The sequence below is a fragment of the Pristiophorus japonicus genome, chromosome 1 (genome assembly GCF_044704955.1).
Source record: "Pristiophorus japonicus isolate sPriJap1 chromosome 1, sPriJap1.hap1, whole genome shotgun sequence".
NCBI lineage: Eukaryota > Metazoa > Chordata > Chondrichthyes > Pristiophoridae > Pristiophorus > Pristiophorus japonicus.
In genome coordinates this window covers 309,161,263-309,176,249 of record NC_091977.1, presented here as the reverse complement: position 1 = coordinate 309,176,249, position 14,987 = coordinate 309,161,263, and the positions used below count along the sequence as shown (strand labels likewise).

Below are 14,987 nucleotides of genomic sequence, written 5' to 3'. Positions count from 1 at the left end.
TAGCATGGTTAAGTAGTGCCATTCCTCGAAAAGCAAAATATTTAACCCAATCCAATCATTTAATCTTGGTTATGGAGAGAGGAAAAAAAGCCAGAGCTGGTCCTGCACGACAATCGCTAATCAAACGGCAGGTGTTTGCAATCCCCCGCCCCCCCACCAAACCATTCTTCTCACTTTCATTATTGGGTCATCCACAAATACAGGTTATTATTGTTTGCCAGCAGTTCTGTCACAGAAGACATAATTCTCTCAACATTTTTACATGGGTTTACGCAAAAGGCAGCTTCCAGAAGCAGTCTACACACCTTGCGAGAGATTAATTGTGTAACGTACGGGATGGGATGAGAGCCTGCCTCAGGGCTGACAATCCACCCTTTTATCACTGGGCCATACCAAAAACTGCACAGATGCTCAATATTTACTCCCGATTTCTCCAAATGGGCAGAAAATCATCATGCGGACACATTATATATTTCACATTAAATTACGGTGTGTTAATTACAAGAAAAATAGTTAGACAGCACTTGTAAAGAAAAGTAAAACCGGACGGACCACCTGACATCAACCTCAGCACCAGCCATGGACGAGACAGTGGCACACCCAGCCCAGTCAACCCGGCAAAGTCCTCCTCACCAGCATCTGGGGACTTGTGCCAAAATTAAGAGAGTTGTCCCACAGACTAGTCAAGCAACAGCCTGATAGGTATGATTCTGAGTATAACTTTCAGCCAATGTCTCAGAATCCTCCATCACCATCCCTGGGTATGATGTCCTGTCCCACCAGCAGGATAGACCCACCAGAAGTAGCAGCACAGTGGTATACAGTCGGGAGGGAGTGACACTTGGAGTCCCCAACATTGACTCCAGACCCCATGAAGTCTCATGGCTTCAGGTTAAGCATGGGCAAGGAAACCGCCTGCTGATTACTACCTACCGCCCTCCCTCAGCTGATGAATCAGTACTCCTCCGTGCTCAACACCACTTGGAAGAAGCACCGATAGTAGCAAGGGCACAGAATATATTCTAGGTGGGGGACTTCAATGCCCATCACCAAGAATGGCTTATTAGCACCAATACTGACCGAACCCCGAAGGACATAGCTGCCAGACTGGGTCTGCGACAGGCGGTGAGAGAACCAATGAGAGGGAAAAACCTACTTGACATCATCCTCACTAATCTACCTGTCGCAGATCTATCTGTCCATGACAGCATTGGTAGCAGTGACCACCGCACAGTCAATGTGGAGACGAAGTCCCGCCTTCACACTGAGGACACCCTCCATCATGTTGTGTGGCACTACCAGCGTACTAAATGGGATAGATTCAGAACAGATCTAGCAGCTCAAAACTGGGCATCCATGAGGCGCTGTGGACCATTAGCAGCAGCAGAATTGTATTCCGCCACAATATGTAACCTGGCATATGTAGCACAGCATGTCCCTCACTCTACCATTACCATCAAGCCAGGAGACCAGCCCTGTTTCAATGAGATATGTAGACGAGCATGCCAGGAGCAGCACCATTCATACCTAAAAATGAGGTACCAACCTGGAGAAGTTGCAACACAGATCAGATCAAAGCTCTGTAGTCCTGCCATATCCAGTCGTGAATGGTGGTGGACCATTAAACAACTAACGGGAGGAGGCTCCATGAATATCCTCATCCTCAATGATGGTGGAGCACAGCATGAGTGCAAAAGGCTAAGCTGAAGCGTTTGTAACCATCTTCAGTCAGAAGTGCCAAGTGGATGATCCATATCAGCCGCCTCCGGAGGTCCCCACCATCACAGAAACCAGTCTTCAGCCAATTCGATTCACTCCACATGATATCAAGAAACAGCTGAGCGCACTGGATACAGCAAAGACAATGGCCCCTGACAACATCCCTGCTGTCAATACATGGCCTTCTTCGACCTTGCAAAGGCCTTTGACACTATCAATCGCAAGGGTCCATGGAGCGTCCTCCTCCATTTCGGATGCCCCCAAAAGTTCGGCACCATCCTCCGCCTGCTCCACGACGACACGCAGGCTGTAATCCTTGCCAACGGATCCATTACAGACCCAATCCACGTCCGGACCTGGGTCAAACAGGGCTGCGTCATCACCCCAACCCTCTTCTCAATCTTCCTCGCTGCCATGCTCCACCTCACAGTCAACAAGCTCCCCGCTGAAGTGGAACTAAACTACAGAACCAGTGGAAACCTGTTTAACCTTTGCCGTCTCTGGGAATTATGGGCTGTTGAGTGCAGGAGCGGAAAAGTCTGGCTGTTACGAATTGAGCTCCAAACTTGTAAGCATGCTCTGTCATCGTGTTTACTGCGTGTCAGTTTCCAGTAGGCCAAGGGGGAAGGAGTAGATCACAGTCTAACTTGGGGAGAGCAGCACATGAAGGCAGCAATTGGAGTGTTGTACTCCCGGGACTTGATCTAAAGCAAAGGTTCATCTAGTGGAAGTCGTCCAGTAACTGCGCTGGTTCCTGTTGGCATGAGATCTATCCTGGTTATCTGTGCTGGAGATTTGATAAAACAAGGGACTGTGCCTGTGCAAGATTCGCATTTGTGCATTACTCCCTCGTAATCACTACTTCACTGCTACTGTTCATGTATGTACAGGCAGTTGTTCAGTTGTTGGACCCATGAGGTCAGACCACCCACAGTCAGACCCAGTGCTACTAACACGCACACTGTTTGTATCTGGAGTTGGCGGTAGTTTTGATCTAAGGAAATTTCACACTATTCAATATCAAGAGTATCATGTCACTTAGCATATAGGGATAATCTGATAAAACGCTTGCTGTTGCAAGCCATTCTATAGCATAAAGAGGCATCAATCTCAAAAAGAGCTCTCCCTAGTAGAAAGATGACCATTCCATTTCCCACATCAGCCGCACTTAAGACTTGAATTGAAGAGCGGATTCAATGCCAATTATGCAGTATTGTGCTGTGGGTGAACACAGAAACTGGTTTGAGACAGACCGCACATAGTGGACATTTTAGCTAATCGAGCTAACGATGTTTTATCATGTCATTGTGTGCTGGATTTTAACACAGGTCCCAGGGTGAAAGCCACAATGCTACTCAGTCTCCTAGAATCTTGTAAACTAAAAGTGTGAATGTGGCAATTGTCGGGTCAGACTTTGCGTGTACTTTGTTAAGAACTGTGCCAAAATTCTTAGTGACTGTGTATTGATCGGTTTCTGTTGTTCTTGCCAAACTCAACTGGCTCTCTGTTCCCCACAGCATATTGATTTCAAGATCTTTGTTCTTGTTTTGAAATCCATCCATAGCCTCACCCTTCCCTGCCCGAGTGATCTTCAACCATGTGTTCTAACATGCACCTTCAGCACCTGCTACTTTTGCTACAGTGTTTCCTACATTACAACAGTGACTTCACTTCAAAAGTATTTAATTAGCTGTAAAGTGCTTTGGGACATCCGGAGGTCATGAAAGATGCTATATAAATGCAAGTCTTTCTTTTGTTCCCTGCTTCCTCCACTCCACCATCAGTGGATGATCTTTGTTACATACCCCTACCCTGTGGAACCCTGTCCCTAAACCATTCCACTGTGCCATTTCCTACAAAAGCCTCAAAGCATACCTCTTCAACAGCGCTTTTGTTTTCCTCCTTCACTTCAATATTTTGCAAGTCATCTTTCTGCAGTAAGTGGCCTGAAATTTTAGCCTTCTAAGCTATGCAAGTGTAAATTATACATTACAGGATAGAACACATGAAATACAAGATTTTAAAATACTCACAAATCTGAAAACTGCAATGCTCTCAAAATACATTTGGCATTCATTATTAAAGCATTTGATGATGTATATCTGTGCTCATCTGGCTGAGATTTCTCAGCTGTGATGAAAGTGAAGAAAGAAAAGAAATAGCTTGTGTTTATATAGTTTATTGTGTCTCCTTGGATTCCCCAAAATGCTTCAGAACCAATGGGTTACTTTTTGAAGTAACAGTCGTTGTATGTAGGCATTTAGTCCAGCTAATGTGTGGCGTGCAAGATCCTAGAGACAGAAAATAATCTGTTTTGATGGTGTTATAAGAACATATGAAATTTTTCAAATGTCAAAATGTTTTATCTCATAATACTCCTGTGAAGTGCCTTGGGACATTTCATTCCACTAAAGGCGCTATTTGAATACAAGTTGTTGTTGTTGAAATAGGAGCACAAGTAGGAGTAGGCCATACATACCCTCGAGCCTGCTCCGTCATTCAATAAGATCATGGCTGATCTTCTACGTCAAATCCACTTTTTAGTACCTTGGGATCTTTTATGTCCACCTGAGCAGGCAGCCAAGATCTTAATTTAATGTCTCATTCGAAAGGCAGCATCTTCCACGCTGCAGCAGTATCAACCTAGATTATGTGCCCGAGTTCCTGGAGTGGGGCTTGAACCCAGCTTCCAAATTCTATTCCGCTATGAATGATAGAACAGTGGCATTATATGTTTTTATATATATATGTATATGTATATATATAAAAATGTACCTGGCAGCATTAATACACGGGACCAAATTTGAAATATTTAGTAGGCAGAGTCAGGTCATAAGAATTGGGTCTTCAATGCCACCAAACTTTATATTTGAGTGATGATTGGCTGTGACCGAACCATGTGCCTGCTGCCATTGGCACTCTCTCAGGGTAAAAAAAATGCTTACTGGCTGCAACGGTCTGAGTACATCAATAACAAACTACAACAATATTCTATATGGCTAATAAGAATGCTACACTGACTCGCCCATCAGTTTTCCCAGCAGACGTCTGCTTCTTATCTCCCTTGATGACATGCGACAGTCAAGGCCTTGCCATGTGGTGATCAGATATATTCCATTGCAGTGAAAGGCCAGTACTTTTCAAAGCATTGTACTTCAGATTTTATTTGAAATTGTTTCCTCCTCTTCCTCTCTCTTTTACACCCACCCTCCCCCACACACAATGCATCATCAAGCATTTCTGCCATATAAATGGAATTCCAGGGGAACAAAACAAAACCCTACGGCAGAAGCAATCATCAAGTGTTTAGCGCTGATAAAACCAATAGAAATTAAATTTCTTCTGGAAAAAAACAACTAGTATTTCTCAAATTCAGGAATGTACTGCAGGTTAGATTCAGCGCCATGCTTATATTTGATCTGGGAGTGCTTGACACTGATACTGGATGCAAAATGTTTAATTTTTCTCCTCAAGAACAAGATATTCTTTTCAGTTTCTACATTTGTTTTTTCAGTGAGGAATCCATGTCAATTAAACATTTTCCTCTAGCATTTCAAATGCCCAACGAGAAATACAGCACTATTGATTCTGTAATCATTGATTCTGTAATCACAGAATGATTCCATGATCCCAACAGGAAATCATGTTGTTGTGCTTGAAGGGAGTGTGGGTCGGAGAGAATTTGTAGCCTCAACCCGTGTTCCCCATTAATGCCGTGCTGGAAACGTGGATTTGTGGAATCACCCCATATCTGTCAACACAAAGTTTGACCACACTTCAAAAAATTAATTCATGAAGCACTTTGAGATGTTCTGAAAAAAGAACTATATAAATGCACGTCTTTTTCATTAACCTAATTTCAATGTGTTAAAAAAACTCTCTTTAAATATAGGTTATGTATTTCACAAAATGTGAAATTTCCACACTTGTGTAAAGCAGAATCAACAGATCTATAGGACAAACATTTCCTCCTTACAATCCTGTAGATGAATGTTAAAGTTGCACCGAATATGAATTGCAATTTTGTGTAGCAACTGCCCAGGGCTATCTGATTAGAGGTCACTGCTGCAACTAGGAGATAAATTTGCATCTCTGTACAGCTTAACATTACACCATTTATTTCTAAAAGCGCATAAGTGGATTTTTCATCCCTGATTCACTTAGATACTTTTAAAACCCAAAACAGCACTCCATTACAATCAAACTCATAACTAACACTTCCATTATCTCAACAGCCTTAAAACAATACTCCATATAATGGCTTTGTAAACTATCTTCTCATCTCTGTATTCATACCTAATTTAAAAGTCTGCAAGTAAGCTTTAAAAAAAAACTTGGTGGGTGGTGTTATAATTAAAACTGCTAATCTCAACTCCTGATAAGGAAATGTAAGATTTATTGACTTGTGCTATGCTCACGTAACACAATTGCTGGATGTGACCATCTCTGACCACTTCCATCTCTCTCCCTTACCAACAACTTACCCACATCAGTGACCACAATTCAAAAATGCTTCATGAGTTTTGAGGAAAGTCTGAACAGGAGAAGATGGAGATAGAGATATTTAGGCAGGGAATTGCAGAGTTGGATCTAGGTGGCTGAAACACAACCACTAATGTCAGAGTGATAGAAGGAAGCAATGGGTAAGAAATCGATCATGCCATCCTCTATGGTCCACCTCAGCATAGTCCCACTCTTTCCTGTTGCAACACAGTAAATTCCCTTCCTCTTTATACTGGCCTTTCAGTGATACTGTCTGTAGACATGGTGTCCACTTCCACATGAATGTTAACACCACCCACTTCTACCTCTCCAATGCTTTCTTTGAATATCTCAGTGCTATCAGACCGCCCAATGGAAATCATGGATGAGCCATAATTTCCTACAATTGAACATTGTTTTTTTTTAACCCCATCAAAAACTTTTCATCCTTTCCATCAACCCAATCAATTTCCCAGGCCATTCGCTCAGGCTGAACAGATGGTATGCAATCTCCCCATTCTGTTCGACTCGGGGCTGAGTTTCAAACACCACATTCTATCCATCACCAAGACCGTTTATATCCACCTCCATAATATTTCCCAACTCCATCACGGTCTTGCTGCTGAAAACCTAACTCACATCTTTATCACCTCTGCACTTAGCATCTCCCACACTTTCCTCATCAGCCTCCTAATCTCCATCCATAGAATCATAGAATGTTTACAGCACAGAAGGAAGCCATTCGGCCTACTGAACCTGTGCCGGCTCTCTGCAACAGCACTTCAGCTAGTCGCACTCGCCCCCTCTTTCCCCATAGCCCTGCAAATTGTGTTTCCTTCAGGTACTTATCCAATCCCCTTTTGAAAGCCCCAATTGAATCTGCCTCCACCACCTTTTCAAGCAATGAATTCCAGATCCCAACCACTCGTTGCATAAAAAAGATTTTCCTCAGCTTGCCTTTGGTTCTTCTGCCAATCACCTTAAATCTGTTCCCTCTGGCTCTTAACGCTTTTGCCAATGGGAACAGTTTCTCTCTATCTACTCTGTCTAGACCCATGATTTTGAACACTTATCAAATCTCCTCTCAACCTTCTCTGCTCTAAAGGAGAACAACCCTAACTTCTCCAGTCTATCCACGTAACTGAAGTCCCTCATCCCTGGAACCATTCTTGTAAATCTTTTCTGCACACTCTCTTAGGCCTTCACATCCTTCCTAAAGTGCGGTACCCAGAATTGAGCACACTACTCCAGTTGAGGCTGAGCTGGTGTTTTATAAAGGTTTCTTGCTTTTCTACTCTTAAACTCTTATGCCTCTATTTATGAAGCCCAGGATCGCATATGCTTTTTTGACTGCTTTCTCAACCTGCCCTGCCACCTTCAATGATTTATGCACATATACCCCCAGTTCCCTCTGTTCATGCACCCCCTTTAGAATTGTATCCTTTAGTTTATATTGCCTTCAGTAAACTTGAAATCGCCCAAAATCTTACCACCCACATCTGGCAGTAGATCCCACTAATCTTTGACCCCCATCCTTGCTGACCTACATTGACCCCGAGTGACCAATCCCTTTACATTCACAGCATACCCTACCGCTGCAACCTTCTCCAGACCTTCTTCCTCTCTTACATCCTCTGATCCTGCTCTGCATTCCCCCTCCAATGGTAGGCCATTCAGCAATCTTGATTCTACTCTTTGGAACTCTATTCCCAAATCTCCCCTGCCTCGCTACCTTCATCTCACCTTTAAACCCTTCTCAAGGCACGACGACTTTGCGCTTGAAACACTGGGCCCAAGTTTCGGCCTCAGTTGCTCCTGATTTTTTGGAGCAACTGGTGTAGAATGGAGTATCTTAGAAATTCAAATTCTTGGCATTTAGTTTGTTCCAGTTCTAGTCAGTTAGAACAGTTTCACTTTGGAACAGAATTTTTTTTTCAAAAGGGGGCGTGTCTGGCCACTTACGCCTGTTTTCAAAGTTTCGGCAGTGAAAACTTACTCCAAACTAACTTAGATTGGAGTAAGTGAAGATTTTTTTACGCTCGAAAAAACCTTGTCGACACTTTAGAAAATCAGGCGTAGGTTACAAATCAGGCGTTGGGAATGGGGGGGTTTAAAGGGAAGTTTACAAACATTAAACACTTCAGTTTTACAAATAAAGAGCCATCATCAATAATAAATGATAAAAACATCAATAAATCAATCAAAAAAATTAATAAGAAATAATTTTTTTTTTAAATCAATAAATAAAACATTTTCTACTTACCGACTGCAACACCGGGAGCCCTCCAACAGCGTGCTGGGATCCCCCCCCAGTGTGTCTCTCACTCTCTGTCTGTCAGTGTCTGTGTTTCTGACAGTGAGGGGAGGGGGAAGGCAAGGCGGGGGGGGAGAAGGGGAAGGCAAGGCGGGGGGGGAGAAGGGGAAGGGAAGGCGGGGGGGAGAAGGGGAAGGGAAGGCGGGGGGGGAGAAGGGGAAGGGAAGGCGGGGGGGGAGAAGGGGAAGGGAAGGCGGGGGGGGAGAAGGGGAAGGGAAGGCGGGGGGGAGAAGGGGAAGGGAAGGCGGGGGGGGAGAAGGGGAAGGGAAGGCGGGGGGGGAGAAGGGGAAGGGAAGGCGGGGGGGGAGAAGGGGAAGGGAAGGCGGGGGGGGAGAAGGGGAAGGGAAGGCGGGGGGGAGAAGGGGAAGGGAAGGCGGGGGGGAGAAGGGGAAGGGAAGGCGGGGGGGAGAAGGGGAAGGGAAGGCGGGGGGGAGAAGGGGAAGGGAAGGCGGGGGGGAGAAGGGGAAGGGAAGGCAGTGGGGAGAAGGGGAAGGGAAGGCGGGGGGGAGAAGGGGAAGGGAAGGCGGGGGGGAGAAGGGGAAGGGAAGGCGGGGGGGAGAAGGGGAAGGGAAGGCGGGGGGAGAAGGGGAAGGGAAGGCGGGGGGGAGAAGGGGAAGGGAAGGCGGGGGGGGAGAAGGGGAAGGGAAGGCGGGGGGGGGGAGAAGGGGAAGGGAAGGCGGGGGGGGGGGGAGAAGGGGAAGTGAAGGCGGGGGGGAGAAGGGGAAGGGAAGGCGGGGGGGAGAAGGGGAAGGGAAGGCGGGGGGGAGAAGGGGAAGGGAAGGCGGGGGGGAGAAGGGGAAGGGAAGGCGGGGGGGAGAAGGGGAAGGGAAGGCGGGGGGGAGAAGGGGAAGGGAAGGCGGGGGGGAGAAGGGGAAGGGAAGGCGGGGGGGAGAAGGGGAAGGGAAGGCGGGGGGGAGAAGGGGAAGGGAAGGCGGGGGGGAGAAGGGGAAGGGAAGGCGGGGGGGAGAAGGGGAAGGGAAGGCGGGGGGGAGAAGGGGAAGGGAAGGCGGGGGGAGAAGGGGAAGGGAAGGCGGGGGGGAGAAGGGGAAGGGAAGGCGGGGGGGAGAAGGGGAAGGGAAGGCAGTGGGGAGAAGGGGAAGGGAAGGCGGGGGGGAGAAGGGGAAGGGAAGGCGGGGGGGAGAAGGGGAAGGGAAGGCGGGGGGGAGAAGGGGAAGGGAAGGCGGGGGGGAGAAGGGGAAGGGAAGGCGGGGGGGAGAAGGGGAAGGGAAGGCGGGGGGGGGGAGAAGGGGAAGGGAAGGCGGGGGGGGGGGAGAAGGGGAAGTGAAGGCGGGGGGGAGAAGGGGAAGGGAAAGGGGGCGGGAGGCTGAACGGGCCGGGCCCAAAAGTTCGGGCAGGGCCCGTCCCCAGCACCAGATTTACAGGTAGGTGGCGTTGGATCGGGAGCGCGGGTCGGAGCCGGTGCGGGGGTGGGTGGGGGGGGGGAAGGTCGGTTCGTGTCAGGGCTGGTAGGAGGGAGGTCAGTTCGGTTCGGGGGGGGAAAGCAGGAGTCGGGTCCGGTCCAGGGGAGTCGAGTCGGGTCAGGAGGAAGCAGGAGCTGGGCATGGGAGGAGCTTTATGCACGCAGCCCCAGTGAGGCCATTCGGCCGGGGCTAGGGGCTGCGTGCTTCGGGGCCCCTCCCACAGTTTTGGGCGCCTGGAGCTACTGCACATGTGCGCCCACTGTAGCGCGCATGTGCAGAGGTCCCGGCATTGTTTTCAGCACAGGGACCTAGCTCCGCCCCCAACTGCTCGTGCTGCGCCACGCCGAGGGCCAGAGGACCAGCAGGGAGCCGGAGAATCTGGAAGTTTGTTTTAGGCGCACTTTGTGGCGTGAAAAACGGGCGTCCAGGTCGGGGCTGCGCCGTTCTCGGCGCGGCCCGAAACTTGGGCCCACTGTTTCTGTTTCAATTGGTGTCCGTTTACAGTCACTTTACTTGTTTGAGAAATGTCCATACAGGACAATAAGGCAAAATTGCATTGTTGGTCTGTACAAATTACCATAAAATTTGGTTTTTTTTGAACAGTTAAATATAAGCTACATTTACTTTACAGTGTTCCCTCTGACAAAAGTCATCAGTATTAAATTCCCTAAAACTGATAGCAAGCTATTACCTCTATTAGTCAAAACAGTGAATTAACTATTCTCTTAAATGCTGATTTATAAAGAATAAGAGATGGAATGTACATTAAATGTATGTTGCTGTTGCATGCTTCAAGGCAAAACAGATGTTCATAAACTGCTTGCTCATGATTCAGGAGCCTTCTAAAACCCTGGAGTGTATTATTGCCTTGTAACAGTCCCAGACATCTTATTCTCTACATCCATTCTCCCAGATGCTAACATTTACTGTTGATTTATTAAAACAAACTTTACAGCGGGCATCCCAGTAGTATATCACACTGGTACAACACCCTGCCTCAAAATAATAGGATACAGAGCCACACCAATGGCTCAATTTCAGCCAGCTGAGAGTTTAGAAAGATGCTTCACTGCACAAAGAAAATACAAGTCTACACGTCATCATTTCTCCAGTCCACTGTTACACTTACGACAGTCCCACATCATACAAAGTGCACACTGGCAAGTGTTTACTGTTTGGAGGTGTGGGGGATTCTTGGGAATCTGACCCATTGTGGTTATTGGGTTGAGTAGAACTGATTTACATTGTATCACCTCCAGCTCTTGTACTGGACCTGAATCTGTGTTCTTTAAGGGCCCAGAGAGATCGATGAACCCCATACTCATCTCAATTGATGCAGAAACTCAAGGGTTTTCGCTGTGCAATTGTGATAAAATATCAGTTGTTGAATATTTGTTTTCATTAATTGCGTCAGTTTGACAATTCCCACTCAGATATACAAATCTTCAAAATGAAGTGTCAAACAGCATTTAGTGTGCTCATAGAATCATAGAAATTTTTGGCACAGAAGGAGGTCATTCGGCCCATTGTGTCTGTGCCAGCTGAAAAAGAGCTATCCAGCCTAATCCCACTTTCCAGCTCTTGGTCTGTAACCTTGTAGGTTATGGCACATTTTAAATGCAATGAAGGCTTCTGTCCCTAACACTCTTTCAGGCAGTGAGTTCCAGACCCCCATCACCTTCTGGGTGAAAAAAGTTCTCAACTCCCCTCTAATCCTTCGACCAATTACTTTAAATCTAAGCTCCCTGGTAATTGACCTCTCTGCTAAGGGAAATAGGTCCTTCCTATCCACCACATCATTTTTTTTTATACACCTCAATTAAATCCCCATTCAGCCTCCTCTGTTCCAAAGAAAACAACCCCAGCTTATCCAATCTTCCCTCATAGCTAAAATTCTCCAGTCCTGGCTTCATCCTCGTAAATCTCAACAACAACTTTTATTTATATTGCGCCTTTAATGTAGTAAAACATTCCAAGGTGCGACACAACAGTGTTATAAGACAAAACAGATAAATTTGACACCGAGCCACAGAAGAAGAAATTATGGCAGATGACCAAAAGCTTGGTTAAAGAGGTAGGTTTTAAGGAGCATCTTAAAAGGAGGAAAAAAAAGAGTAGAGAGGCAGAGGGGTTTAGGGAGGAAGTTCCAGAGCTCAGGGCCCAAGCAGCTGAAGGCACGGCCACCGATGGTTGAGCAGTTATAATCAGGGGGCAGAATTTGAGGAGCACAGACATCTTGTGGGGTTGTGAGGCTGAAATAGATTAGAGATAGGGAGGGACAAGGTCATGGAGGGATTTGTAAACAAGGATGAGAATTTTGAAATTGAGGCGTTATTTAACCGGGAGCTAATGTAGGTCAGCGAGCACAGAGGTGATGGGTGATCGTGACTTGGCACAAGTTAGGACACAGGCTGTCGAGTTTTGGATGACCTCAAGTTTACGTAGTCTAGAATGTGGAAGGCCAGCCTGGAGTGCATTGGAGTAGTCAAGTCTGGAGGCAACAACAGCATGGATGAGGGTTTCAGCAGCAGAAGAGCAGAGACAGGGTCGGAGGCGGGCAATGTTACGGAGGTGGAAATAGGCGGTTTTAATTATGCCGTGGATACTTTCTCTAGTGCAATCACATCTTTGTGTGCTGCACCCTAAAGTTGAGTTCTTTACTTACCCATTAAACGAACAGGCTGGTATTTACCAAGTGGGAACTGGGCACTGCAAAGGGATAATTCTGGATTTTGCCACAGATACAAACTATTTATTTTAACTGCTTTTTTTCTCAAATACGTCATCTTTATTGAGTAAGGATGTTTTGACTACAGATAAACACCATCTACCTGTTTTAACACGCAGATTACCAGCCACCATCAATAGCCAAGGTTTTTTTTAATCTTCTTCCGCCTCGGAACACAGTAGCTGCCTAGACAGTGGACCCAAACGTCAACGGAGATTTATGGCAAATAAACACATGACTCAGAAGGACCTGGTGTCAATATTTTGTTTAAAAGACGCTGCCTCATTTACTTCCGACACAGAAATTGACAAACTGAAAAGTTTTGAGACGTGCAAAAAAAAACTACAGCCACATCAATGTTCACGTTAGAGCAGAGAAAGATATATTCTCGGCAGGCACCTCGGGGTCGGACACTAGGTAAATGCCATGCTTGCAACTAATTACCCTCCAAGATGCAGTACAGTTAACAAAATATCGTAGGTGCACGTTTGCAGCATTCAAGGGGTTTCACACCGTTTCACTGTACTCTATTGAGTTTACTTTTAATCAATTTATGAATGACTACTCTGATAAAAATCGCCTCGTTTTGTCTAACACTGATTTCCACAAAAACAAGGGCAACAGGTGCATTGCAGTCCACGAGTCAAATCTTATAAATTTACAAGTTTGAGATCATGCTTTTAAAACACGATTTCTCTTCTGCGTCAATTTACAGTACAATACTTTCCTTTCGCGTGATATCAAAGAATAAATACTTTCTGGCTACTGAGGCCTCACATGCAGAATATTAAAAATCTATCAAGGTAGGTTTCGAAGTATATACGTTAAATAAAGTCTGGTTTTTAAATAAGCACCTAACCACTTACGATTGACTTCACTACAAACACTTTATTCAAAAGCCCAGCAATGGGCTAGATTACTAAACTCCAGAGGCCTGAGTATTAAGCTAACTGGTCCTAAAAAGACTTGCATTTATATAGCGCCTTTCACGACCACCGGACCTCTCAAAGCGCTTTACAGCCAATGAAGTACTTTTTGGTGCGTAGTCACTGTTGCAATGTGGGAGAACACATGTGCTGGCTATTCCACACCTAACTTCGTGGATAGCTCGCACAACTGCAAAGTATTAATATGTTGGGGATTGGTGCTCTCTGGTAATGCGGGTGTGTTTGGTACTGTTTTGTGGACTCAGAGCAGAAACAATTCATCCACAGGTTCAGTTTCTGGCACTGGGAAGTATTTTTGATCGTTTCTGATAAGATCACTTAACAAGGACAAAAAAAATTGAACCCTCCAGATCAATTCTATCAGTTAGAAACAATGAATGCTGCAACCATCAGATCTCCCTTATCATCGCTTGTAATTTAAAAAAAAAATCAAGCCCTTCACTGTTCGGCTGCGGGCTTCAACCGATTTTATATGAAGACAGAAAGTTTCGCCTTACCCAGGTTAACGAAACTCATGACCATGTCCGCCTGGTTGAGAAAAGTACTGTCCTGCAAGCTGGCCAGCGGCGGGCTCTGCGTGGTGAACACGGCTCTGTACTGGTGCGAGAAGCCTTCCTCCTCCTCCTCCTCTCCCCCGGTGGACATGGCATTGTACAGGTCGAGCATGAAGAGCGGCGCCGAGTTGTGCTTGCCGTGCGAGTGAGGTCGGGGCCGGTGGGGCAGCCCCAGGATGGAGAGGATCTCCCGCTGCATGTCCCTTTTCTCGTGGTGCTTGAGGCGTCGGTGGACGAAGCTGGAGTGCACGTCGCCGTGGCTGCCGGTGTCCAGCAGCAGGCTGCCCGCCGCCACCACCACCGACAGCCACTCGAACACCAGGCAACCGCTCCACAGCAGCCCGAGCGCGGCTCCCCGCTCGATTGCAAATGCACCCATTGTCCAGCGCATTGTGAACCGACAAAATGCAATCTTTTTGTTTTGGGGATGGGAAACAAAAAAACTTCTATTTAAAAAAAATATATAAATATATATATATATAAATAAATAGATAGATTAGATAGACGCGAGCACTCTGGCTGCAGCTTCTGGAGTCCCTGTGTATCTCGCGCTCTCACACACACACTGTCTTCACATGTTGTCAATGAACGATTCGAACATCGCAGCAGGTAACACTCCAAACCCTCTGTTACGTCACCTGATTGACAGCCCAGCTCCCGACACAGAGTTCCATTCTTCCGCGCGTTCCCTTTGGTTTGCGCCCAGCGGAGGCGGGGTTTTGCTTCGCTCGTCTCCTCCCATTCCCAGTCTGGCTGCTCAGATCGAGAAGTGGGGAGAAAATAAGAATGCTTGTAGCTCTAAGCGAAAATAAATGTTTGCAA

The 14,987-nt window shown here is 46.5% G+C and overlaps 1 protein-coding gene across 1 annotated transcript in view; it reads right to left on the bottom strand.

The window, feature by feature from the left end:
- bmp6 (bone morphogenetic protein 6) overlaps positions 1-14,723 on the bottom strand; it is a 163,299-nt gene extending 148,576 nt beyond the window's left edge. Inside the window, exon 1 of the mRNA XM_070888554.1 lies at positions 14,109-14,723. Coding sequence (XP_070744655.1) covers positions 14,109-14,556 — 448 coding nt within the window. The 5' untranslated portion in view covers positions 14,557-14,723. The remainder of the gene's footprint in view (positions 1-14,108) is intronic.
- Between the last annotated feature and the right edge of the window lie 264 nt (positions 14,724-14,987).